Source organism: Strigops habroptila, chromosome 9 (genome assembly GCF_004027225.2).
Source record: "Strigops habroptila isolate Jane chromosome 9, bStrHab1.2.pri, whole genome shotgun sequence".
Taxonomy (NCBI): Eukaryota; Metazoa; Chordata; class Aves; order Psittaciformes; family Psittacidae; genus Strigops; species Strigops habroptila.
The window spans coordinates 44,323,051-44,349,133 of NC_044285.2; the positions used below are offsets into that span (position 1 = coordinate 44,323,051).

The window sequence follows — 26,083 nt, forward strand, 5'->3', positions numbered from 1 at the left end:
GAACTAAATTATCTTTGCATCTTCTAATGGAGTCAGTGACTGAGACATTGTCATTCATGTCAAATTGGTAAACAGTATGCTTGTTCTGGCTAGCTGCCCTGCCACTGAGCTAAATGTTAAATACATATGGAGAGGGGAAAAAAGGAAAGACCAAACAAGACTCTCTGTACCTGTGTTGTCCTGTCTGTACTGTTGAGTTTATCTTTGATCCCACCATTGGCTGTCATTATTAAAAAAATACATAATTAAAAATCATACTTCCATTTTACTAATCCTCAGGACTCTCGTGTGGTATTCTGATTATCCCAACTTGATCCTCTGCTGGTTTTTTTTATTAGCCTATACCTATTCTTTGCGAAGGCTGTAAGATCAGTTCTTTTTGAAAAGTCCATATGTAACTCTTCTAATTTTCAGCATTTCCTGTTACTTGCTTTTTGGCTAGTTCCTTACAGTCTATCATTTACATATTAGTCTGTCTCTTCAGTCTTGACTATCTGTTCTGTGCTTATCTTCAAAAAAAACCACCCCCAAAAAAGCCAAAAAACAAACCACAAAAAATCCTACCAAACAAGAAAACCCTCCTTTGCTTTCTAGATAGTTTTTTTTTATTCTTTCTTGAAGGCTTAATTTCATTTTTGGTTCAAGGAAGTGAAGTGGCCTTAAGGAGAGGAGGAGTCTGTGTGTAATGCCTTTTCATATGATTCATCTTTCCAGCTAGTTAATTAGAATTTCACGGAGCTACAGCAAGGGCATGAAGATGCTCAGTGTTGTGTGCCTTGGTGGTTGCAATGTTGTGGTATCCACAAGCATGTATGCATAGCAGTTAGGTTCTTGTTATGGGAAGGTAGATAACTTTATTTGGTATAATAAAACCCAAAGGTACGATTCCAGTAACAGATGATGTTAATGGATGATGAGGTGTTTCTCTGCCCAGTCTCGTTCCTGCACTTTCAGTGTTGCAATAGCTTTTCTTTTTTCTTTTTTTTTTTCTTTAGATTAATAACAAAGCAGCAACTGGTGAAGAAGTTCCACGCACTATAATTGTTACTACCCGATCTCAGTATGGCTTACCAGAGGATGCTGTTGTATACTGTAACTTTAATCAGTTGTATAAGATTGATCCTTCCACTTTACAGATGTGGGCTAATGTGAGTATCTGTATCTAATATGAAATTTAAGGTCAGACTTCTGGAACATAGCTGTTCTGTTCAAGTTAGCAGAAGCTTCGTGCAAGTTAAGACTGAAAATGTTCTGTGGAATACACTGACCCTGAGCCATTTGAATCCTTATGATGCTCATGTTGCAGTACTTGGTGTTAACAGAAAACAGAATTTTTTAGATTGATTTCAAATCACATCTGTGCTTCTACACAGTTAAAAATCATGTTAAGCTCAAGTATACTGGTATTACATTGTGAAACAAGTTTGGCCTTCCTTAGTCTGCACAATTAAGTTGTGGAATCATAGAATGGTTTGGGATGGAAAGGACCTTAAGATCATCCAGTTCCAATCCCCTGCCATGAACAGGGACACCTTCCACTAGAGCAGGTTGCTCCAAGCCCCTGTGTCCAACCTGGCCTTGAACACTGCCAGGGATGGGGCAGCCACAGCTTCTCTGAGCACCCTGTACCAGCGCCTCAGCACCCTCACAGGGAAGAACTGCCTCCTTGTATCTAACCCAAGTCTCCCCTGTTTAAGTTTAAACCCATCACCCCTTGTCCTATCACTACAGTCCCTGATGAAGAATCCCTCTCCAGCATCCTTCAGATTAAGCTCCCTTCAGATAATGGAAGGCTGCTATGAGGTCCCCGTGCAGCCTTTTATTCTCCAGGCTGAACAGCCCCAGTCATTCACTGGCCTTGGCACTTGGTAGATTTATAGATCTAAGCAGTGAGCATCTATCATGGTCCAGTTTATAATGTACTGCTGAAAGTTACTTGAGGGGTAATTTTTTTTTTTTATATTCTATAGTATAGGCCTATAAATAAAGGAGTTCATAAATTTCAAGACTTGCTTTCTAAGTTGTTCTCTGTGAAGTATTGCTCAGAGTTGCTGTTTCTCTCAGTGGGATTAGGTAGAAATGTAATCCTAGTTATTCCGCTTGAAATGGTGATCTGTTTTGGGGTTGTGGGGGGTTTTCCCCCCCCCGCTTTATACGTCAGAAGACTAATGTATTACACTTTTTTTGTTTCATTTTGGTATGTGGTAATTCCTTGTTCAAAAAAGTAGATTGTTTCTGACTGAACTTTCTGTGTTTGCTTCTTCATTTTTGTTATAGATCCTAAAAAGAGTTCCAAACAGCGTGCTGTGGCTGCTGCGCTTCCCAGCTGTAGGAGAACCCAATATTCAGCAATACGCACAAAACTTAGGTCTTTCCCAAAACAGAATAATCTTTTCTCCTGTTGCCCCCAAAGAAGAACATGTGAGGAGAGGACAGTTGGCTGATGTTTGTCTAGACACTCCGCTTTGCAATGGGCACACAACTGGGATGGATGTACTCTGGGCTGGGACTCCAATGGTCACTATGCCAGGTAATGCGACGGGGGAACCTGCATAGAACAGGTCATGGAATAGTTTGTATTGGAAGGGACCCTCAATGGTCATCTTAGTTCACCCCCCCAACCCCCATGAGCAGGGACATGTTCAACTAGACCAGGTTGCTCAGAACCACATCCAGCCTGGCCTTGAGTGTCCCCAGGGATGGGGCATCCACCACCTCTCTGGGCAACCTGTGCCAGGGTTTTACCACCCTCACTGTAAAAAGTTTCTTCCTCATGTCCGGCCTCAATCTCCCTCCTCTAGTTTAAACCCATCAGCCCTCGTCCTGCTGCAGCAGGCCTTGCTGAAAAGTCTCTCCCTATCTTTCTTATAGGCCCCTTTTAAGAACCGAAAGGCCGCAATAAGGTCTCCCCAGAGTTTCTCTTCTCCAACTGAACAACCCCAGCTCTCTCAGCCTTTACTTACAGGAGAGGTGCTCCAGCCCCTGATGATCTTTGTGGTCCTTCTCTGGACCATCTCCAACAGGTTCATGTCTTTCCTGTCCTGAGGATTCAGAGCTGGACACAGTACTGCAGGGAGCATCTCACCAGAGCAGAGCAGAGGGGCAGAATCACCTCCCTTGACCTGCTGGTCATGCTCCTCTGGATGCAGCCCAGGATACGATTGGCCTTCTGGGCTGTGAGCGCATGCTGCCAGGTCATGGATTTGAATATTGTTAATTTTAAAATAATAAACAGCAAGCCCAACAAACTTTGCTACCTCTTGTAGATGCAGAAGGATGTCATGCTCTGCAGTATGTTACTTGGTAAGCTTACTCCTGTATCAATTTTGTCTGTTCACAGGCGAGACTCTTGCATCACGTGTTGCTGCCTCCCAGCTTACTTGCCTGGGTTGTCTTGAGCTCATTGCAAAAAGTAGACAGGAATATGAAGATATTGCTGTGAAACTGGGAACTGATCTGGAATAGTAAGCAAACTTGTACTGTATAATGTGGTAACAATAAGAAAGGAAAGTGCTGGATTTGGGCACAGTGCTGAGACCAGTACTTTTAATCTTGCGGATCTTTTAATATTTAAAGGATCTAGGCAATCCTCGTCTAGAGCTTTCTTGTCTTGCAGTTAACTCAGCTTCTGCTTTTACAGTAAACTTAACGGTGCTGCCTATTCTGAAGAAATTGCTCATGTGCAATCAGTTTACCTTTTCATTTGTGTTTTTGTAGGTTTTTTTTTTTTTAAATTGAACATTAAGCAGTTTCTCACTTACTGCAAGTTAAAATAATCCTGTAAAAAGTCCCTATAGTAATGCAAGTTAGTGTATTAATGCTGCAGCTCTTCTGAGTTGAGGTGATCCTGCTGGTCTGTATCAGATATTATGAGGGGATGAAACAGTATGAATTTGGTGGAAGTGGGGGAGCAGGTATTTTTGAAACAGGTGTACTGGCAGTTCTGGGTTAGCTGAAAAGTGCTTGGAACCTCGTGACTGCTTTAACTTGGGGTTTGGGGTTTGTTTTTTGTTTTTGTGTTTTTTTTTGTTTTGTTTTGTTTTTTTGTTTTTGTTTTTTTTGGTAGCCTGAAAAAAATACGTGGCAAAGTCTGGAAGCAGAGAATATCCAGTCCTTTGTTTAACACGAAACAGTACACAATGGACCTGGAGCGGCTTTATCTTCAGATGTGGGATCACTATGCTGCTGGCAACAAACCGGACCACGTGATTAAGCCAGTAGAGGCCAGTGAGTCTGCATGAAGAAGACAGCATGCCCACCCGGAATTCTCCAGGAACTGACCCTCTTAAACACTTCTGTTGAGATGATGAGCTAAAACTGTGCATTTCTACTTAAACTGCCTGGTACTCTGTGCTGAAGTAATACATGACAGTGATTAAAGCACAGCCAGACTTCTTTCTTGCATGATAGGGAAAGACTCAATAAGAGCCTGGGATCCTTTTATTCCATGAGGAATTTGAATGGGATTGAGCTGTGTACATGTGAGCCTGTGTGTATGAGTGACATAGTGATTGCTGGGGGAAGTTTGAACTGCCCAACCAATTATGACTTCATGGACTGATTTAATCTTCCTACAAATCTCTCTCCTTTTATGTGGATTGGGAACTGGAGCATTTTAACATTGAATTTTGGGTAGTCCTGTTGGTATATGTGTGGTTCTCCTATGACAAGGTTTCCAGCTAATTAGTGTGGCTCCCTGCATTAAATTCTAAACTGTGTGGACTGAAAGGGCATATTTGCTGGTGTAGTCTTTTTTTTTTTTTTTTTTTTTTTCCGGATAGGTTTTATAAACCACTTGAGCCTATATCAGCCTTTTAATATTTGACCTCTTGTTTTGGAGCTCTCTGTAATGTGTTGGTTTAGATAAAGACTTGGGGGTTTTTTTGTTTAGTTTTTAAGCTTCTCAAGTAACTCAGCTGATTGGCTTCATTAAGGCAGCTGTTTATAAAACCAAATTTGATTTGAAATTAATTCTCCCCACAAGTGTTTGAGGTAAACACAAACTGGTGCCAAATACAGATCTTTCAGGAATGATTGTTAATTATGTATAGAGGCACAGTCCTAGGTACTGTAGCAAAGACTTTAAAAAGAAAATAAAGCTTTGGTTTGCCAGTTTGATTTGACCAGTGTTTCATGTTTGCTGCTGCCCTTGTGCTGCTGCCCGAGAAGTATTCTGAACGGCTGGCTTTGCATCTTTCTTTCTGTAATTTTGTTGTAAATAGTGCTATTTAAATTGATAAATATTTATTTAAAAAGCAGAAATAATCTCCAGTAAGTGCAGGTCTTGCACATAGATGTGTTTCTGTTAGACTAACCCCACCCAAACATGAAAGCTCTGGTGTGTGCTTGCTTAATTCACAAGTGTTATTGGGAGCTCACACCAGCTTGTTTCTTCTGCCCTTCCCAGTGCTCTTACCTCAAATCGCACACTGTAGTATCTTGAAGGTCAGGGAGTGTGTGTAAATCACTGGTTTTGTTTTGAATAAGCGACACCAGCATTCCCCACCTCCCCACTCAGTGGTGGGTCAATATAAACGAGTGACAACCTCGCTCATTGTGACATTGAGTTTTGTCTCCTGGTTGTGCTCGGCTTGGACTCCCGGGGCTGCCGCTCCCTGCCGCGCCTGCTCTCCGCGCTGCGGCGCCTCCCTCCTGCTGGCCTGGCCGCGACGCACCCGCCTCCAACCGCTGTTTCTCCCCGCTATGTGCGCAGGCGCGGAGCCGCGCGCAGGCGGCCTGGCCCGGTGCTCCGGAAGCGCTGCGGAGTGGCGCGCGCGGTTTGAAGCGGATGGAGCGGGCGGCGGTGCGTGGGGATGACTTCCCCTTCCCCCCTTCCCCCCGGCCCGGCCCGGCCCGGCCCGGCGCGGCGCTCTGCTCACGGTCTCTTTCCTTTGCAGCTCGAGGCGGCACGGGACGGGGCTCCACCACAGCAGAGGCGCATGCAGGCCTGCTGGGGCGGTGAGGGCCGCGGGGAGCGCCCCGCGGCTGCCACACCCCCACACGGTCAGTGCGGGGCCGGGCCCCGCTCCGGCGGCGGCTCCTCCAGCTCCTGCGATGGCGGCTCCTGCTGTGGTTTGGCTTCGGGCAGCAGCAGCACGGGGAGAGGCAGGTGAGGAGGCGCTTGGCTGGGCGCAGCCCGGACCCCATGTCCTGCGGTATGCTTACTGACTGTATTGAAACGTAGCTTCAGGTTAGGGTCTCGAGTGTTTCACAATAATTGGTTGGTATTAGCATGTGTCAGAATTATAGTCTTTGAGATACTTTGGGTGTACTGGTGGATGACAGATTGGACATGACTTGACAGTGTGTGCTCACAGCCCAGAAGGCCAATCGTGTCTTGGGCTGCATCCAGAGGAGCATGACCAGCAGGTCAAAGGAGGTGATTCTGCCCCTCTGCTCTGCTCTGGTGAGATGCTCCCTGCGTGCAGCTCTCGAGCCCTCAGGACAGGAAAGACATGAACCTGTTGGAGAGGGTCCAGAGAAGGACCACAAAGATCATCAGGGGCTGGAGCACCTCTCCTGTAAGTAAAGGCTGAGAGAGCTGGGGTTGTTCAGTTGGAGAAGAGAAACTCTGGGGAGACCTTATTGCGGCCTTTCGGTTCTTAAAAGGGGCCTATAAGAAAGATAGGGAGAGACTTTTCAGCAAGGCCTGCTGCAGCAGGACGAGGGCTGATGGGTTTAAACTAGAGGAGGGAGATTGAGGCCGGACATGAGGAAGAAACTTTTTACAGTGAGGGTGGTAAAACCCTGGCACAGGTTGCCCAGAGAGGTGGTGGATGCCCCATCCCTGGGGACACTCAAGGCCAGGCTGGATGTGGTTCTGAGCAACCTGGTCTAGTTGAACATGTCCCTGCTCATGGGGGTTGGGGGGGTGAACTAAGATGGGCTTTGAAGGTCCCTTCCAACCCAAACCATTCTGTTGACAAATTTGAGCAACTCTAATTAAAAGAAGCTGTCTTCGCATTCTTAAGCAATCACATAATGTATTTTTTAAGTTGTTAATGTTTGGGTTTTGTCAGAATAGGAAATAAACAATTAGGTAGGAGTATTGCGGCTTGCCTTTACATCTGCATGAGAACGCCAGTGGAAGTGCCAACACATCTATCTGCATCTTAAAAGAGCTCCAGGAAAGCTACTGCTGTTTGATAAATATTCATAGCAGCCATGTTAAAGTGCACTTTATACAAAAGTAGTTTGTTTTTCCTTGTATATTTTGAGGTTTCAGACTTCATACAACACAGCATCCTCTGCCTGATCATATACCATACGTGAGATGAGAAACAAGCTTTCTGTCTCTTCTGAATCCTGATACCCAATTTGGATTTAAGCCAATATAATGGCCTAAGCCTGTGTCTCCAGATAGTTCAGTTGTTCAGATTTTGACAGCGGTTGATTACTACTTGAATACTGAATGTATATGGTGGTTATAAATTTTAACATACCGGTTCTAATACTTCTATTTAAAACTAAACAGTTCAGCCTATTTGAGACATTCAGTGCTTTTTTTCAGTGTGTATTTGGTTCTTGGTGTTCACAGGTACTTCAGGGGACATGCAGATGTACTTGCTGTTGACCTAACATTCTTGATACTACCCTGCATTTAATTTTTTGCAGCCATGCCCTGTACTTCTCTTCCAGCAGCGATGATGAATTTGGGATGTGTAAGTAATAGCATGTTAGGGTTTTTTCTCTGAAGGAGTATGAAAGGAACATGTTTCTGTCTAGTTATAGTGAAGTAGTTTTTATGCATTGTTTTCTTTCCTTGCTCCTGCTGCAAAGTACATTTTCTCTTTGCAGTGCAGTGTTGGCAGCTGTATGCCACAGTGAGTGTTCTTGAATCTTATGTCTCAATCCGCGATGCTTTTTGCCTTGCATTATTTTTTCTTGTTGCCTCAGTTTTGTCTGTTCCCTATTACTTGCTTTCTTCTTACACTACGGAGCATCTTTGAATAACCATTTTCTCTAAGCAGTTGCTGTTCCAAACATGTATCTAAACTACTCAGAATTCCCTCTTGCATGTGTTTGCTTCATGACTCTTAACCACTTAGGATGTTTTGGGGTTTTCATAGTGGCTCAAGGTCTTGGTACAGTGGAACTGAGTATTGAATTTTACATGGTGTCTTTTGCATAACTTCTTATTTTTATGTCTAGCCCGTACATACAAAACCTGATGTTTGTATTTTTCTTTTTGTTAATAGCCATTAATGACTATTGTTTTGTGCTAGAGTAGTTGAGTACACAGTGGTTTGGTTTTTTTTTCCCTGTTGCAAGAGTTCTATTTAGCTTGTTCCTTAGATGAACTAATCATGGCTCTACCACACCTCAAGTGGGTTTCAAGGTGGTGAGTAGTTTAAAGGTTTGTAAGTATGTTTGCAGTATGTTCCTCATTATGTATTCAAGATTCAAACAGAGATGGTAGTAGAAATGGTAAGACAAGAAGTCATATTTGTTTATTTTACCTTCTGCATATTGCTCTTCTGTTAGTCCAGCTGCTTTTAAAGCAGATTTCTCGTTACTTTAGAGTTCATGCTGTGCTCCAGCTCAGTGCCATGTGAATGATCTTAAGCATTGTCAAGCCTTACTGCTTACATCCAGTTGAATTAAAATGTGCTGTATATAGTTTGCTGCACTGCTACTGGGCTTTCAGATCTGATAAATATTTCAATACTCTCCATTCATTAGGTTATTAGCTCTCTCCCTGTAATTTTTAAAGTTATTTGACAGTCTGCTCTTTCTTCCTACTCTTTCTTTTTTTGCCTCCATTCAGGAGGCAGTTGAGGCCAAAGCCAAGTGTCAGCTCTGGTATGGAAGGTAGCTGAGAGTAACTAGTTGGGTCTTGGAGCAGAATATTTGCAAAGCTGTTCTATTGCCATGCTATCACTATAGTGAAGATTGTAGGAAAGGGTGAAGTAAAAATATGTGCCAAGAGATGAGAAACTAAAGGGAATTGATTTATTAAGTAGCAAGTTGTATTTTTCTGTAAGGTTTGGTTTTCTGTGACCATGTGCTGGGTTCAGCTACAGTACTGTAAGTCTTAATAGTTTGGTGCTGCTTCATGGTCTAGGAAAATTGTGGTTATGATCATCTAGGAAAGCCTTTGTCTGCTGGCATTTGTTCTTCAATGAGTCACCTTGAAGAAGTGGATTGGAAGGCAGCGGATGCCATGTTTACTTCTTTTGTGATGAAGATAGTGGTGAAGACTGCCAGATGCTAAAGTTGAAAGTAACTTACTGCTCCAAACACTTTTTGAGGTTCAAGTTCTTGAATTCTGTTTTTACACTTCCCCTTGTGCTCTTCTTCAAAGATGATAACACTCAGTCCCATGCTATGCTTATGGCACAGTGCAAAAGTTTATAATCCCATTGAAGTCATGCATGCAGCTGCAGACTGGGAGAACAAACACTCCTTAACTGCTCTTGCAGCTAGTTGCGTTTGGAAGAAGGGATAATGGTTTCCATTCTCCCCAGCCTGATTTATGCTTTAATGAAGTTTGTTCCCCTTCAACTTTCTTAAATCTCTCATAAAAATTGTGTATGAAATTTTAATGGTATTTCTCTAAGACTCACTGCTTCAAGCATGTGCAGTACCACTGCTTGAACAGTGTTTTTGTCGTTAGCAGTCACCACAATGTTCCTGGAGTGATTAAAATGCAGTGGGGTATTGTTCCTGTTTTGTTTGACTTTTCTCCCTTTTTTTTTTTTTTTTTTTTTTTGAGACACTTAGTGGAATAACCATATGGACACCTCTTTGCAGCAGAAAAGCTACTACCTGCAGTCACTGAAATGTTTGGAGACAATAGCGATAAACCCATTCAATTCCACCCCCAATGATCCACATATATGAGAAGGCTGTACTGGATACTGCAAGATACATAACAGCACTTCTCTGGCTTTGTGCTGAGCAAGGATTGATTGTGAAGGAAATGCTTCGTAAGAAGGAAATGCTTCATGAAGAAAGCTGCTGCCAACTTTGGGGAATTGAGAGTTGGAATTCTATATAAAGGATTCTTATGTTTGGTGGTGATTTTAGTTTTGTGGGTTTTTTTGGTTTTTTGTTTTTAAGACTTTAGACCAAATTTTTACTAAAATTTTCTCCTTAAAAAGAAAAGCATAACAAAAGAAATGGAACCTTGTTCTTAATGATGTTTTCTTGTTTCAGTTTTAGCTAGAATGAAAACTCCCAAATCTGTTTCAAAAAAGGCATATGTGAGGTGGGTGCTGTAATTAATGGCTTTTATATATTAGTTTTCTCTGTCACATCTACTGTTCAGAATACAGAAAAATTAGTAGAAGTTTTAGTGGTTCATAGGCAGATATGTTTATAGGAGTGAGCGCAGCCAGAACTGTTGGTCTTCAGTCTGTATGTTCAGGTCAAATGTAAAATGGTATGTTTGGAGGTGTGCATGCTCTATTAATGAACGTGGTTGGTAACATTTGCTGTGAGCAACTGATGATGTTACATTGTGTGGCTTTTTTTGTTTGCTGTTTTCAGTAAGGCATACTTACTCTTCTGTTTTCCTGTTTATGCCTCCCTTTTTCATGTGATTCACTTGTTTTACAGTTTGAAGGACTCGATCGATGACTTGGATGATTTCTGCTTGGACTTGAAAGTGAGAAAAAGCCCAACAAAGCATGGCAAGTCAACAGCAAATACAGAGCAGGCATTTTAATGGGTGGAAAGCTAGCATTCATTTCCGAGCTCATAAATTTCTGGGAGAGCATGTTAAACACAAGTTCACTTTGTCTCTTGCTTGAGGCTTTTCTGTTTCCTGTGGGAGTAACAGAAGAAAGTATGGTCTGACAAGTATATATTTTGAAGCATTGCTGTAGATACAGACTGTGGACTATCTGCTAGCATTTGGGTCTGTGAAAAGAGTACAACTCATGGCTGGTTAGACTGAGCTGCAAATGTGGAATAATCACTGTGAAGAGAGGACTTTGGAACACTGATTTGCTTATCCTGTGGCTGTAGTAGCTCATTCTGTGGTCAAAAGACACTCAGTAAAGAAAGAAGGTAACTGTTGTTAAGCTAGATACCTTTGATTTGATGCACGTTTTGGCCAGGGTATTGCAGAGCCAGAGACAGTCCATTAACTTGGAGGTTCTTTAGCCAAGGTCCTCTGTATAGTCCCGTTAACACTGGCTACAAGATGCTCTAGGAAACCATTACTTGTGGGGCTTCAGTGCTTGGCTGAGCAGAGGATCCCTGTTTTCCCCCAAAGGACGGAAAGTGCCTTGGTTTACTAACATTCAGAGCCTGACTATACCTGCCTGGTGCACTTCTCATTGATAGGAGCAAACTGGACTTTAGTAGAATGAGTGAACAGAGCTCTGGAATTCTTTACACAGCCAATAGACCAGTGATCAGGTGATAGAATTTTGGTAGATGAGGGATGATAACAGTGATCTCATGTGAACCTGGAAAAGCTCTGACCCCTGATCAAGAAGGATGGGATGTTTTGCAGCTGGTCAGAATGTCAACCCTGAAACATGTATGCCAACTGCAGGCTGTAAAAAGCTGATGGAATGGTTTCTGGAGGGGAAATGGGGGAAGCACAGTAGACCGGAAGCACCGTTAAAAGAAAAAATAAGTCACCAAGAGATCTGACATGATCCTTTGATCTTGACAGGTCAAATTTGAGATGTCAGAAGCCTTGTTTGTTGACAAATGTGCACTTTGTGCTGTAGGCTGTGGTCTGATCTTCACTTGGTGGTTTTATAAAACTTCAGCATGAAATGTTCAGCCTTACTTCTGCATGCGCATAGCTTTTGTTACTGGGAAGGAAGATCATGCCAGCATTAGTTACTATTCAGGATTGCTGGGCTTGATGGCTGATGTGTACACACATAGGGTTTAAGGTACTTCTTTAAAAAAAAGATGTATCAAAAAAAGTACATCTTTTGGTGGCTTGCCCTTTAGTATGGTGATAAATGGGCGAAGTGTAATAAAGAAAATGGGAAGATAGGTTTCTATTCTTTGTGTTTTCCTATCTTTTTTGAGGACTTTTTTTTTTTTCTGTTAAGACAGAGGTAAATTTCATAAATGAAATTATCAAAACTTTAAGCTATTTCTTTTGAATTGCAGCACAGAAGGATCTTCAGACCAAGAAGAAGTGGATGACTTCTGGAAAGAAAAACAGTTGCTGTCAAGAACTGCAGTATCCAGAGGCTTCAAGTGACACTGATGATTCTGTCTTTGTAGAATCTGACTACCAAAAAGGGGGAGTGAAAGACCTGAAAGAGAGTCAGAAGGGCATAAAACTCCCACCTCCGCAAAACCTGAGAGAGCCAATCTCCAGAGGCAGTCCAGACTTGCTTGTTAGAAGGAGAGAAAGAAGCTGTGAAAAAAGTACAGAAAACAAAGTGCCAACTGTGGCATTACAACAAAGTACAGAGGTAGAATCAGATAGCTCGGATGGTGAATTTGAATCGTTAATAGAACGGATAAGGAAACGAAGTATACCTCAAAAACCTACGTTAAGCACAAATAAAACTGTCCGCCAGCCAAGCACAAGAGGTGAGCAATTGTTCCTGGCTGACTTGCAAGCTACTGACAGCAATGGTAGTGCCACTTGCCTAATTATTTTCATTTGTGTAGCATATGCTTTAGAAGTGCAACCCAGCATCTTGCAATTGAATTTGGTGAAATCAGAAATGATTTCTCTAGCATTGCGATGAGTGATTCTACTAGTCTTGTGGTATCAAAGTTTTAAGTTTTTCAGCATTGCTTGTTTTTATAATTCCTATAACTGCAGGCATTTTAAAAATAGTTTTGAAAACAAAATCTAACTGATGGTTTTGAATGACGTTCCCTAGCCAACAGAGAGAAGGCCTACTGAAACCACAGAGCTTGAAGTGGTCTGTGATTTCTGGTGTGAGTGTCAGTCATTTTACCAATCTGTCCAGATGTGGAATGGGGATATAGGTAGCTATCTGATGAGAACTTGATTGTGAAACAAATAATGTGACTTACGGTACACAACAGAAGGTTAAAGTCATTTTTTTGTTCAAATGGTGTCTCTGCATTACTGCTCCCACTGTGCTCGTGGTGTATTTTGAACTGGTGAACTGTTACAGAAATGCCTAAGTGAGGTCACAAATGTTTTTCCCTCCAGTTCCTCCTAGCTGAATGTTTGAAAGCTTGGAGTCTGCCACTCCTTCATTGAATGGCAATTTTTGTACTATATAACAGCAAATTACCTTTCCCTCGGTTGTGAAAGCCTTTGCATTCAAGTATGCACAGTAAGAGTGTGTGTACTGAGGCGGAGTATTTGACTTTTTCATCTTTGTCTGTTACCTGGTTGCTTGAGGAGAGAATACCACGGACCCTACACAATTCAGTGTGAATCAAGCAGAAGCCGTTTTATTGTTCTTTGCTATCCCTTTATATACAAAGTTTTCTGTCCCTACATGCGGTCATGCACTAGTCACGCGCCTTTTGACTGGTAAAAGCCCTCTGGCACGAGGCAATCGCGTGGCTCGGTAAGTGTCCTTATTGGTTCATCTGGTTCCTGGTGTTCCTCCCATGTATCTGACTGCAGATGTTTTCTTCCTCTTATCTTCTTCTTGGTACGTGGCTACATGTTTAGAAGAGGCTCTCATATGGCTGGTTCATCATATGTCCATTGTCCTCTAAATACGACCCCACAGTTGCTGATGTCTGTGTTCCAGATTCTTTGTAATCCTGTGACTCTTTCTGTTGAACTAGAAAATACCAAGTCACCCTGCGAAGATGGCCAGCCTTTGAAAGGGGAGGGAGTCAAGACACCAAGGCCAAATGCCATTTCACTTCAAGAAACACCTTCCAGGATAATGATTTCTGCAAGAATTCCTAGGAATGAATTGGTCGGTTGCTCACAGTCAGCAAAGACAGAGGAAAGGTAAGTGTTTCTCCTTTTTTTTTTTACTATGTTGTTTGACCATTATAGATGGACAAATAGACGCTAAGTATTTTGCCTAGGATGTCGTTCTGATTTTTCTGGTACCTAGAAACTTCTGCTACCAAATCAGCAGTTGTTAATAGTTAAGTAGCTGGAAATCAGAGCTTTCAGTCTTGGGTATGACAGGGAGAGTATAAGCTAATCTCTGCTTAGAGGAATTACTGATTAAAAAATGTGGCAAGTACCAGATCTTTTTTGTAAATGTTAGCTTTCTTGCTATTCCTTGTCTTGGCACAACATACTTCTAACATGGCTGGCCATATAGATTCTATTTATCCATCTGCTATTTGTGACCTCACTTAGGTCACTTAGGCATTTCTGTAACAGTTCACCAATTCAAAATACACCACAAGCACACTGGGAGCAGTAGTGCAGAGACACCATTTGAACAAAAAAAATGACTTTAACCTTCTGTTGTGTACCGTAACTCACATTATTTATTTCACAATCAAGTTCTGATCAGATAGCTACCTATATCCCCATTCCACATCTGGACAGATTGGTAAAATGACTGACCCTCACACCAGATTATAGACTCTATTTATCCATCCAGACTGATCCTATTAGTAATACAGGCCTTTTTAACAAGCTTGCTTTGGTATTTTTGACCTATATTCTTAGAACTTGCAGAATTCATCTTTCTTTTTCTATGGATGCAGCTTAAGCTTTTCAGGAGAACATCCTCTTCATTTATGGTAACTGCCTTTGTTCCACCTTTTATCCATGTCATGTTTCCTTTAGTCATTTTATGATTGTGTATACCAATACAAAACCTTTAAATGGTGTCTTCAAAGCTGATACTTTGTCAGAATGCTGCAGTATTGGAGTTAGTAAAATACCTGCTTCCCCTGAGTGAATTCCTGAGGGTTCCCAAAAGGTAAGGAGGATGGAGCAAGGAGATGGCTGTTCTCTTCTCCCAAGTAAGAAGTGATAGGACAAGAGGAAACAGCCTCAAGCTGCACCAGGGGAGGTTTAGACTAGAGATTAGAAACAATTCCTTCCCCAAAGGGTGCTCAGGCATTGGAACAGGCTGCCCAGGGCAGTGCTGGAGTCACCGTCCCTGGAAGTGTTCACACACCGTGTAGCCGAGGCCTCGGTGCCATGGGTTAGTGGTGGCCTTGGCAGTGCTGGGGAGCAGTTGGACTTGATGATCTTGAAGGCCTTTCCCAACCTCGTTGATTCTGTGATTCTGTGTTTCTGAAAATACACCTTTATTGTGGGTGATTGTGTTAGGGCTGTTCATGTAAGGATCAAGTTTTGGTATAATAATGGCTCACTGTGTCACAAAGATCTGAGCTACCCTCTTTCCCTATTTAGGAGTCCTCATAATCTAGTTTTGTGAATTAATAAAGTAATTGCAGAACTGTTGGTCAAAGGAGGTGATCCTGCCCCTCTACTCTGCTCTCGTGAGACCTCACTTAGAGTATTGTGTACAGTTCTGGTGTCCTCAACATAAGAAGGACGTGGAGCTGTTGGAGCAAGTCCAGAGGAGGCCATAAGGGTGATCAGGGGCTGGAGCACCTCCTGTATGGAGACAGGCTGAGAACATTGGGGCTGTTCAGCCTGGAGAAGAGAAGCTGCGTGGAGACCTCAGAGCAGCTTCCAGTGTCTGAAGGGGGCTACAAGGATGCTGAGGAGGGACTCCTCATTAGGGACTGTAGTGATAAGACAAGGGGTGATGGGTTCAAACTTAAACAGGGGAAGTTTAGTTCAGATATAAGGAAGAAGTTCTTTACTGTGAGGGTGGTGAGGCACTGGAATGGGTTGCCCGAGGAAGTTGTGGATGCTCCATCCCTGTCAGTGTTCAAGGCCAGGTTGGATAGAGTCTTGGGTGATACAGTTTAGTGCGAGGTGTCCCTGCCCATGGCAGGGGGTTGGAACTAGATGATCTTAAGGTCCTTTCCAACCCTAACTATTCTATGATTCTATGATTCTGTTGTAACAGCTCTGCCCCTTCATGCCCCTGAAGAGGGAAGAAGGCACTATAAGCCTGTGCTTCCCACTGGCTTCCTGAGGGCAAGCCAGAGAAAAGTCAGGAGAGCTATATGCCACTGGCAGCATCCCAGAGATGGGATATAAAGTGCCTATTATTTTTCAATTTATTTCTGTAAACTGCTTTATGGTTTTTCTTGCAGGCTCAGGGTGTGCTCAGTGCCTGGCTGTTTCTTGCAAGATCTCTCAAATCCAGGTTCCCACTATGTGAAGTATTTCAAGAAAAATAAAGAGGAGCTGGCATGGAAACTCTACTGCCTGTATAATAGTACCATCTTCGAGCAGAAGGTTGGCTTCAAAACAAAATCTACAATTCTAAAATGCTGGTTAAAGTGTTGCTCCTCACTTTTTGATGTGATCACTCTTTATCCTCTTCAGCTAGTGGAAGTTAAGCTTTATAGCAATGGCTTATGTTTGAATTAGTTGAAGCAATTTCCTTGAAAGGGTTTTATCACCACTGTGGTGCAGCGGTTTACAGCTTGGCTTGCTTTCCCAGCTGTAGCGGTGTACCATCTGTAAGCGAGCAGTCTGGATGTTGTCCAAGAGTCCTTGATGAGAGAAACTGCTATATGAGGGGCCTGTGATCGGTTTCATCTTTGAATAGGTGACTGATACTTATCTTCATGGATTTTATAATACCTGCATGGTTGTCAGCTGAGCAGCCTGAGAATGTTTCTATTGCTACCTCTGTGGTAGTAGGCCCCAGCAAAGGCAGCTACGGCTTTCTGCTGCTGAAGGAAGGTTGCATACCACTGTTGCTCATTAAGCTTTTACAGAAGTAACATGTACTAGTGAACTCTTCAGTGTTACCACAGCCTAATAGCTAGTTGTAACACAACTTTCTAGCCTGCAGCTGACAAAAGGCAAGTGGCGGGAGCGTATGTCGCGAATAAGGGAGCTAATGATGGGTAAAAGCTCTTCCCATTGTTGTTAGGGCCTGTTGCCTCATGCTTATTCATGCTACATGCAGTCTTTGTTCATTCCTATTGCATGTTCATGTTTGCTATTCTGGAACAGGTTAAAAAGTTGCTTATTCTTTGACTAACAGTTTTGGGTGAACCTAAAGCTGTAAGTTGTGTTTCAAATTGAATGTTCAATTTCAGAGAACTTCTGTCTTGATCTTTACATCTTCTGGGATACTGGAGGCTCTCCCCTGGTGAGAAACATCTGTGAAAGGAAGGATGCTGCCCTTAGTAATTCCAGTAGCATTTCCTTCAGGAAGGAAAAGGTTTCTGTGCAGCTGAGAAGATGTTGTTGGGCTGGCCAAGGACACATAGAGGTCATGAGAGCTGAGCTGGACAGGCTCACTGCTGCTGAAAGCAAAATACCTTGCTCCCCAGTGCTTCAACCGTGTACCTTTACTAGCACTTAACTACTGCTGGACCATTTATTTAAGCTCATTTAACTAATTTGGATGACAAAAAACCTGTTCGTAAAAGAACAGAGTTAACTAAGATAGGTATTACGAGGGCTTATAAAGTAAGGAGCAGCACAGAGAATAAGCAAGGGGTGATTACTCACCCTCTCACAGTGTGAAGGTGCATTAAATTAAAATGGCAAGTTGCAGGTTCAGAACAACCAAAGCAAATGGTACTTGACCTCTAAATTATTACACAGTAGAACTTCTGATACTAGACTATTATTGTGGTCTGTGTGCTAACCATGCATGTGTTTAAGAACATACACACATGTACTCTCCAAAACACCAGAAAACACTTTTAAGGGCTGTTTAATACAAAGGAACCACCTGTGGCTCAGTGAGGTGGTGTCTTGCAAAATGACTTGCAAAAACAGAAGTCATCTTTTTTGAAGAGGAAATTCTGTTTCATGCCTGACCTTGTATTTCCTCTTAAGCAGCATGTGTTAGCCACTGTTGGAGGCAGAACAGAGGATCCAAGGGACTTTTTGTCTCATCGTGCATTGCGAAACTCCCAGTGTTGGTTACAGAAAAACTGATGATGGGAATGACGAGGAGAAGGGTGGGTTTTCATCTTAAGTGACAAGAGTGTTAAGGGCACTAACAGGCACATCCTCTACTGGCTTTGCAGTAAATATGAGGGGAAGCCAGAGCTCCAGAAGGAGAGGTGTAGGAGAGGGCAGATTACGCATACTGTTTTGTTTTCCAGTTACCAGACAATATGGAAATAATCTGGAATAAGAAAATGAGAAAAACAGCGGGATATTGTGTAACTGGGCAGACAGAAGGTCCTGAAGCAAAGCGTTACGCTCGCATAGAACTTTCTGAGAAAGTCTGTGACTCTGCAGGTAGGTAAAAGAAAAGATATGTCAATTCTTCTTTGAGAAAGCAAGTTCTAGAGATAAAAACATGAATGTGAGGCTTAGCTGAGATGGAACAGGACCCTGCTTTCATATTTCATATTATCTTGAATAAATAATTCCCTTGATTGTAGTACTTGTCTTCACAACCCTTCTGAGAGGCTAGACAAATTTACAAAAATGTGAGAACAGAGATATATTAATGCTAATTGCAATATTTTGCTTATATTACTGATTTGAAGACCTGTAGGTTACTTTTATATGTACTATAATGGCAATCTAAAATCTGACTCATCCATCATAGCTAGCCACCTCGTTGGTAGTATTTAAAGCTGGAATAAAGATAGGTCAGTGTCAAATTAAGTTCCGTTGTGTGGCAGGTACTGTAACTGTTACTTCTCCCTCATCCCCTCTCAATTTGGGGAAATTAATGTTGCAGTTACCATAGGAGAACCAGTTCTGTAATTGATAGAATATTTTTAAGTAAGCTTAATAAATCTGATCTGAGGGATCATAGTATCATGTAATCACAGAATGGTTTGTGTTGGAAGGGACCTTAAAGCTCATCCATTTCTAACCCCTGCCACGGGCAGGGACACCTTCCACTAGAGCAGGGTGCTCCAAGCCCCTGTGTCCAACCTGGCCTTGAACACTGCCAGGGATGGGGCAGCCACAGCTTCTCTGGGCACCCTGTGCCAGCGCCTCAGCACCCTCACAGGGAAGAGCTTCTGCCTAAGAGCTCATCTCAGTCTCCCCTCTGGCAGGTTAAAGCCATTCTCCTTGTCCTGTCCCTACAGGCCCTTGTCCAAAGCCCCTCTCCAGCTTTCTTGTTGGCCTCTTTATATATTGGATGACTGTTATAAGGTCTCCCCGGAGCCTTCCCTTCTTCAGGCTGAATGAGGCTAACTCTCTCAGCCTGTCTCCAAAGGAGAGGTGCTCCTGAACTGGAGCATACAACTGCCCTTGAGATACAACAGAGTATGCCGGGAATCTGCTTTTGAGGGCTTAGTAGTCCACAAGTGCTCATCAGTTTTTAAGAAGTACCTTTTAGAAGCGCAGGAGCAGACAGTCTTGTGTCATAAGTCAAGCAAGCAGGGCAGGAGACTAGCTTGGCTGAACAGGGAACTCCTCATGCAGGTCAAGGGGAAAAAGAAATTGTATGATCTCTGGAAGTGAGGTCTGGCTTTGCAGGAAGATTACAGAGCTGTGGTTTTTATATGCAGGGAGAAGACATGAAAGGCCAGAGCCCATTTAGAGTTGAAACTGGCCAGTGTTGTCAGATAAAAAGGAAGGCTTTTTTTTAAGTTAATAGCAAGAGGAGGTCTAAAGAAAACATTGAAGTGATGCTTGTGGTCAGCTGACTAACAGGGATGAACAAAAAAGCAGAGGCATTCAATGCTACTTTTTGCCTCAGTCTTTACTAGAACTGTCAGACTTCGGGCTGCTCAGTCTCCTGAGTTGGAGGACTGCAAGTGTGGACACTGAAATTGTCAAGAACCAGCTGTATGTCCACATACATGTCACAAGTCCATGGGGCCTGATGGGATTCACTGCACAGTACTGAAAGAGTTAGTGAAAGTTATGGCAGGACACCTCTCAATCATCTACAAAAGGTCTTGGGAGCCTGGGGAGGTCCCTGCTGACTGGAGGCCATTCAGTGTTATTCCAATTTGCAAGAAGGACATGAGGGAAGATGCAGAAAACTAGAGACCTGTTAGTCTAACCTCACTTTCTGCAAAAATTATGGAGATGATTGTGTTGGGTACTATTGAAAGACACTTGAAGAATAATGCAACATAAGACACAGTCAGCATGGGTTCACAAAGGGAAAGGCCTGTTTAGCTGATTTGATATTCTGCTATGATAAGGTCACCCACCTAGTGGGTGAAAGAAGGCAGTGGAGGTAGTTTTTCTGTAATTTAGTAAGGCTTTTGATACTGTCCCTCACAGCATCCCTCTGGACAAGTTGACCAACTGTGAGATGAATAGGTTCATGGTGTTCTGAGTGAAGAACTGGCTGAAGGGCAGAGCTCAAAGGCTTGCAGTGCATGGGGCTACGTCTGGCTGGCGACGGGTCACCAGTGGTGTTCCTCAGGGTTTGATTATAGGGCCAGTCCTGTTCAATATGTTTATCAATGATCTGGATGCAGGATTTGAATGCACCGTTAGCAAGTTTGCTGATGATGCCAAACTGGGAGGTGGTGTTAACTCTTGAGGGACAAGATGCCTTGCAGAGGGATCTAGCTAGGTTGGAGCATTGGGTGATGATTAATGGGATAAAATTTAGCAAGTCCAGATGTCGGATTCTGCACCTGGGATGGAGTAATGCTGGGCATAAGTATAAACTGGGAGAGGAGTGGCTGGAGAGCAGCCCTGCAGAAAGAGATCTGGGGGTGCTGGTTGACAGCAGGCTCAATAGGAGCCAGCAGTGTGCCCTGGCAGCCAAGAGGGCAAACCGCATCCTGGGGTGCATCAACCACAGTATAACTAGCTGGTGAAAAAAAGTCACTATACTGCTGTATTCAGCTTTGGTGTAGCCTTAAGTGCTGTGTGTGGTTCTGGGCCCCATAATATAATAAGGATGTGAAGGTACTTAAATGCATCCAGAGGAGGGCAACAAAGCGGGCGAAAGGTCTGGAAGAAATGGCCTATGAGGAGTGACGAAGAACTTTGGGTTTGTCTAGTTTGGAGAAAAGGAGGCTGAGGGTTGACCTCATTGCTCTCTACAGCTTCCTGAAGAGAGGAAGTGCTGAGCTCCTCTCGCTGGTATCCAGAGATAGGACATATGGGAATGGTTCAAAGCTGTGCCAGGAGATAACTGAACAGCAGGAAGCATTTCTTTACCATGAGAGTGGTTAAACACTGGAACAGGTTTTCTAGAGAGGTGGTCGATGCACCCCATGCCTGTCAGTGTTTAAGAGGCATTTGGACAATGCCCTTCATACCATGCTTTAAATTTTGGTCAGGCAGTTGGACTAGATGATCACTGTAGGTCCCTTCCAACTGAAATATTCTATTCTAATTGTGGAGAAAATTTAGTGCTCTGCTCTAGTTGTTTCTGAAGGAAAAATGTCAATGTTACAAAAAAAATTCAGTGAATCTTGGTCTAAATAAAAGTGTTTAAGGTCTCATATAAAGAAAAAAAACCCAAGCAACCAAAAAAAAAAAAACCAAAACCCCAAAAAACCAACCAAGCAGAAAAAACCCAAACAGATTAGATGTGTAGGGAAGTAACTAGGGTGCAGAATTAGGGCTAATCACAAAACTGGAAATCCACTGAGTAAAATCTTGTTTTGGGACATTATATCTGATCAAAACATTGGTAATTCCAACCTCCAAAATAAGTCATAGAATCATGGAATGGCTTGGGTTGGAAAGGACCTTAAGATCATATAGTTCCAAGCCCCTGCCATGGGCAGGGATGCCTCACACTAGACCATGTCTCCCAAGACTGTCCAACCTGGACTTGAACACTGCCAGGGATGGAGCATTTACCAGTTCTTTGGGCAACTTGTTCCAGTGCCTCAGCACCCTCACAGGAAAGAACTTCTTCCTTATATCTAACCTGAACTTTCCCTGTTTAAGTTTGAACCCATCACCCCTTGTCCTATCACTACAGTCCCTGATGAAGTCTTGCATCTTTATAAAGAATGAGTGCTAAAGCAGTGACCAAGGATGAAAGTCTGTACTTCCCCGTACCTGACTGATCTTCATATCGTTTGTTTGCCTTACCCCAAGATCGTCTTCGAGACACGCTAGTTCATGAGGCTTGCCATGCAGCCACCTGGCTGATCAATGGTGTTCGCGATGGACATGGACGATTCTGGAGATATTATGCCAGTAAATCAGCTGTGATTCATCCAGAACTGCCGATAGTAACACGTTGCCACAGCTATGAGATTAATTACAAGTTCATCTATGCATGTGTTCTGTGCAAAGCTACGTGAGTAGTGTTTTGGTCTTGCATATGACTGTGTATTAACTTTGTCTCTAACTTGGCAGTTCTCCTATATCTAGAAATGATGGGTCTCTTAAACTGGGATACTCTGAGTCGTCACTTCGCACTTCCTGAGCCCACAGAACTTCATTATGCCATTCCACATGTTTGTTTTCAGGTAGTTTCAGTTCCATTTCAGAAGTTAGGGCAGGCAGAAGTGTCTTCTGAGAACCACTGATGATGATGGAAGGTCTTTGGGAAGCAGTAAGAGATCAGAATATGTGCCTTGGCTTTTAATGACATGGCAGGAAAAGGACACCTCATGTGGCTGCTCTCACTTTTCAAACATTGCTCAAATGATGTAAATTCGGATTCACCTTCTACTGTATTTAATATTGAGTGAACTTGTGAAAGTTTTTGACCACTTAACTCTGTTTTCATGATCAACTCTGATGCCATTATAGGCTTTTTGGTAGGGGGAGTATTTCCACTCTTATCTAAGTACTACATCAGACATTCAACTAGGTTGGAAAAGACCTTTAAGATCACCTCTAACTGTTACCCCAGGACTGCCAAGTCCACCTCTAAACCATATCAGGAGTAATACTTGTAGGCCTACACTGATAGAACAATGAATGGATTTGGCACATCCCTGTAGAATGCAGGTAGGTAAAATTCTGGCATGTGTTGCAGAAATGAGCCATTCCAAGTTCTTTTGACATCTATTCACATTTTACATTTTAGAAAGTAACATCTTTGAATGTTACTTTGAATGTGCCATGACAACAGTCTAGGTCTGATCTAAGGAGAAACAGTCCACAGGGAGTGCTAGACGTGGCATGGTCGATTGAGTTGCTTTTTATATGCTCATCCTTGTAAAGATGCTGAGGACCATCTGATGCTGAAGGAAGTCAGTCAGTAGTAACTGGAATTCAAAAGTGGAACAAGTCCCCATAAAAACTAGGCACAAAATGTGTCACGGTAATTAGATACTAGAATAAAGTACCAGAATAAACTTTCTGGGTTTTGTATCTTTTACTTTGAATTAAGACAAAACATTTTTCCTAATCTCATGTATTTGTTATGGTAGTGTAAAGTAAAATGTAGAGACCAACAGTATAATGATTTCTATTGGTTTAAAACTATCAAAGCTATAGTCAGTTTTCTAGTTGATCTTTTACCTCATGGACTCTTTCAGCTTGTGTATCTATTAAAGGAAAATAGATGTTTGCAGCCACACAGGTGTCAGCAGCACCGTAATGTGAAGAATTGAAGTTGGATGCAGATCTACTGTTAGATTGCAACAGTGGTCATCAGACTTCTGTCTTGCTTACTGTATTTGTGAAATGAGAACTATATATGTTGCCGAGATCAAGCAGAAGAAATAGTTGCTATAGTAATTTCACAGGTTTCTTACCTTTCATGGGTGTGGAAAGTGTCACCTTTTCTGGAAGATCATAGCTGACCTCAGGCTTCTATATGCAATCATCTTGGTCTCAGTGGGAGAGCATGAAGTTTTGTGCATTCAGTTCTGCATAGCCTGGGAAAGTGGTTGACAATGGTGTGGGGGTTTTTAATATAGAAAAAAAATTATCTCCCCTTCTCCCCCTCCCCTTTAAGGGCTAAATGCATCCTTAGAAAGCATGCATGGGATTTTTTTTTCCCTCAGGATTATATGTGCTACTTCCAGAAAAAACACCAGAGGGAAATAGCATTTCACATATAAAAGAATCTTCCTGAAGTGGTTAATATGGTTATGCAATTCATTAGTTACTTAGATGCAACAGAGCATTGAGAAGATTCCAGTACCTGAAGGGGGCTGACAAGAAGTCTGGAGAGGGGCTTTGGGCAAGGGCCTGTAGGGACAGGCCAAGGGGAATGGCTTTAACCTGCCAGAGGGGAGACTGAGATGAGCTCTTAGGCAGAAGCTCTTCCCTGTGAGGGTGCTGAGGCGCTGGCACAGGGTGCCCAGAGAAGCTGTGGCTGCCCCATCCCTGGCAGTGTTCAAGGCCAGACTGGACACAGGGGCTTGGAGCAACCTGCTCTAGTGCCAGGGGTTGGAACTAGATGAGCTTTAAAGTCCTTTCCAGCACAAACCGTTCTGTGATTCTATGACAAGATTTGTTGGTCATGGCTTTGAGGAGAAACTTGAAGGAGGGGTAGTTGGTGCATGGGTTGTGGAGGTGTTTCGAAATGTTGTAGCACTTTATGCTACTAGGCTGAGAGTAAAAGAGACAGAGGAAGTACCCAAGCTGAAGAGGCAGTGGAAGAAGTTCTAAGGTAGAGAAATGTGTAATACAGATTTGATTGTTCCACTATGTGAAGTATGTAGTCTGTTCCTTGTTCTAAAATGCTAGCTTAGAAATCTGACCTAAGAAGCTTGGCAGAAGAGAAAGGAGCCCTTTCCTACAAGTACTGTCTATTGCAAGTATGAAATCAAAGTGCTTATTTTTCCATTTCAGGACTGGACGTCATTCTAAGTCTCTGGACACAGAGCGCTTTGTGTGTGCATTCTGTGGGGGGCAGCTGGTCCTGAGTCGGCCCACTCAGAAAGGTGGCACTCCTGCTAGGACACATCTAATGCCCTTTGCAAAGCATGTGGAAGAAAACTGTGGACTTACTAAGAGAGAGCAGCATGGGCTGAGTCCTGCAGAAGTCATGCAGAAACTCAGTGCTGATTTTGCTTTAAAAACTAGGCTTCAAGATTCCTTGTAATATCTCAATACGCTCCTTTTTTGACGCTATTTAAATTTGGCATGTAGTAGTATATGGGTATAACATTAGTCTAAGAATGTGTTTCAGAGTATTCTAGATAATTTTAATATTTTGGCATTAAATACTTCTAATAAAGGAAACCTTACAGACTGTTCTAAAATTGGCAAGAGTGAACAAGAAGTAACGATGATAGAAAGTCCATGGCAATACACAAGTCAGTCTTCTTAGACTTCAGATAAACACCACCTGTGCCTGGGAAAATGCAGTTCAAGGCCCTTCATGGTACTGACATGTTGTGTTTGGAATTTTCTGAATGGTATTTACACGTAGTGCTTCATAGCATGTCTTCAGTGTCTCCAGTGAGCAATGGATTTACTCTTTCATCTGGGTAGCTGATATGCTGTAGGCTACGTGCTGAAGAACTGCTAGGTGTTCATCTGTCAATTCTTGCTAGATGCAAGACAAATCCAGGCCCAAAAGCCAAAATCCTCTGATCTGTCTGGATGACTTCCAGTGGCAGGCCTGAGGAAGGCCTCAATATGGGTTCAGGCATTCTCCCAAAGAGAGTTTCTTGAGTGGTTCTTGGCTGTTTTTGTTAAAAGCGGTAGGTAGGTGATGCTTCAAATCTGTTGGAGAAAATGTGAGTTTCTGCAAAGCTCTCTGGTCCTTAGTGAGATCAAGCTCTTGGTTCAGTTTTGATTTGCAGTTGTGCAAATCATAGTGATTCTATGAAATCACTGAGATTTCATAGAAGCCAATGAACTCAATTATATGCTGTTGCCTGCTATATAACACTTCTATAGCCCATCAGCTAGATGCCCATCTCCACCACTCTGGGCTTTGAAAAGAAGATATGTGCTGTCATGATCATCAGCAGAGAGTAAAGTTATGGGAAAAGCCGGCAGCAGCAGCAGGAGTCTCCCAGAACTGTCCTCAGGTCAACCATCGACTGACCCTGACTTTCCTCTGATCATCACCTCAACAAGGAATGAACTCTGATGAAACCAGACGAGCTCAGCGGTGTCGTCAGCAGGCAACAATCCAACACTACACACACTTTGGCTACCTGAACCCTGGACAGTATCCACCCCTTATTCCATGTTTTATACATATATATACACACACACACAAAGAGATAGGTATATCATTCCTTAGTCCATGGACCATCCCTATAAGGTTCGCCTAGTTCATTCAGTCCATGGTGTAGTTTTAGTTTTTGCTAA

The 26,083-nt window shown here is 42.8% G+C and overlaps 2 protein-coding genes across 10 annotated transcripts in view; both read left to right on the top strand.

The window, feature by feature from the left end:
- Window positions 1-5,123, top strand: part of OGT (O-linked N-acetylglucosamine (GlcNAc) transferase) — a 29,692-nt gene extending 24,569 nt beyond the window's left edge. For 4 of the 7 annotated variants that reach the window (XM_030474633.2, XM_030474634.2, XM_030474630.2 and 1 more), the window contains 4 exons: window positions 996-1,148; window positions 2,278-2,530; window positions 3,341-3,464; window positions 4,067-5,116. In XM_030474633.2, the coding sequence (XP_030330493.1) occupies window positions 996-1,148; window positions 2,278-2,530; window positions 3,341-3,464; window positions 4,067-4,241 (705 nt within the window). In that variant the 3' untranslated portion in view covers window positions 4,242-5,116. Of the gene's footprint in view, window positions 1-995; window positions 1,149-2,277; window positions 2,531-3,023; window positions 3,469-4,066 lie in introns of all 7 variants that reach the window. The other 3 variants (XR_003989749.1, XM_030474629.1, XM_030474632.1) reach the window with 3 other exon arrangements.
- A 782-nt stretch (window positions 5,124-5,905) lies between these two features.
- GCNA (germ cell nuclear acidic peptidase) lies at window positions 5,906-25,020 on the top strand. 3 transcript variants are annotated; one of them, XM_030474635.2, is made up of 10 exons: window positions 5,906-6,109; window positions 7,615-7,661; window positions 10,159-10,210; window positions 10,561-10,634; window positions 12,085-12,516; window positions 13,708-13,879; window positions 16,075-16,219; window positions 18,058-18,196; window positions 21,947-22,151; window positions 24,608-25,020. In XM_030474635.2, exons 1-10 carry the CDS (start codon window positions 5,940-5,942, stop codon window positions 24,858-24,860), a joined length of 1,689 nt encoding a protein of 562 aa, XP_030330495.1. In that variant the 5' UTR covers window positions 5,906-5,939; the 3' UTR covers window positions 24,861-25,020. The 3 variants fall into 3 exon arrangements, with proteins under 3 accessions (XP_030330495.1, XP_030330496.1, XP_032776048.1); XM_030474636.2 differs by lacking the exon at window positions 7,615-7,661 and having other exon boundaries at window positions 5,974-6,109; XM_032920157.1 differs by lacking the exons at window positions 5,906-6,109; window positions 7,615-7,661 and adding an exon at window positions 9,694-10,019.
- The last annotated feature ends 1,063 nt before the right edge of the window (window positions 25,021-26,083 follow it).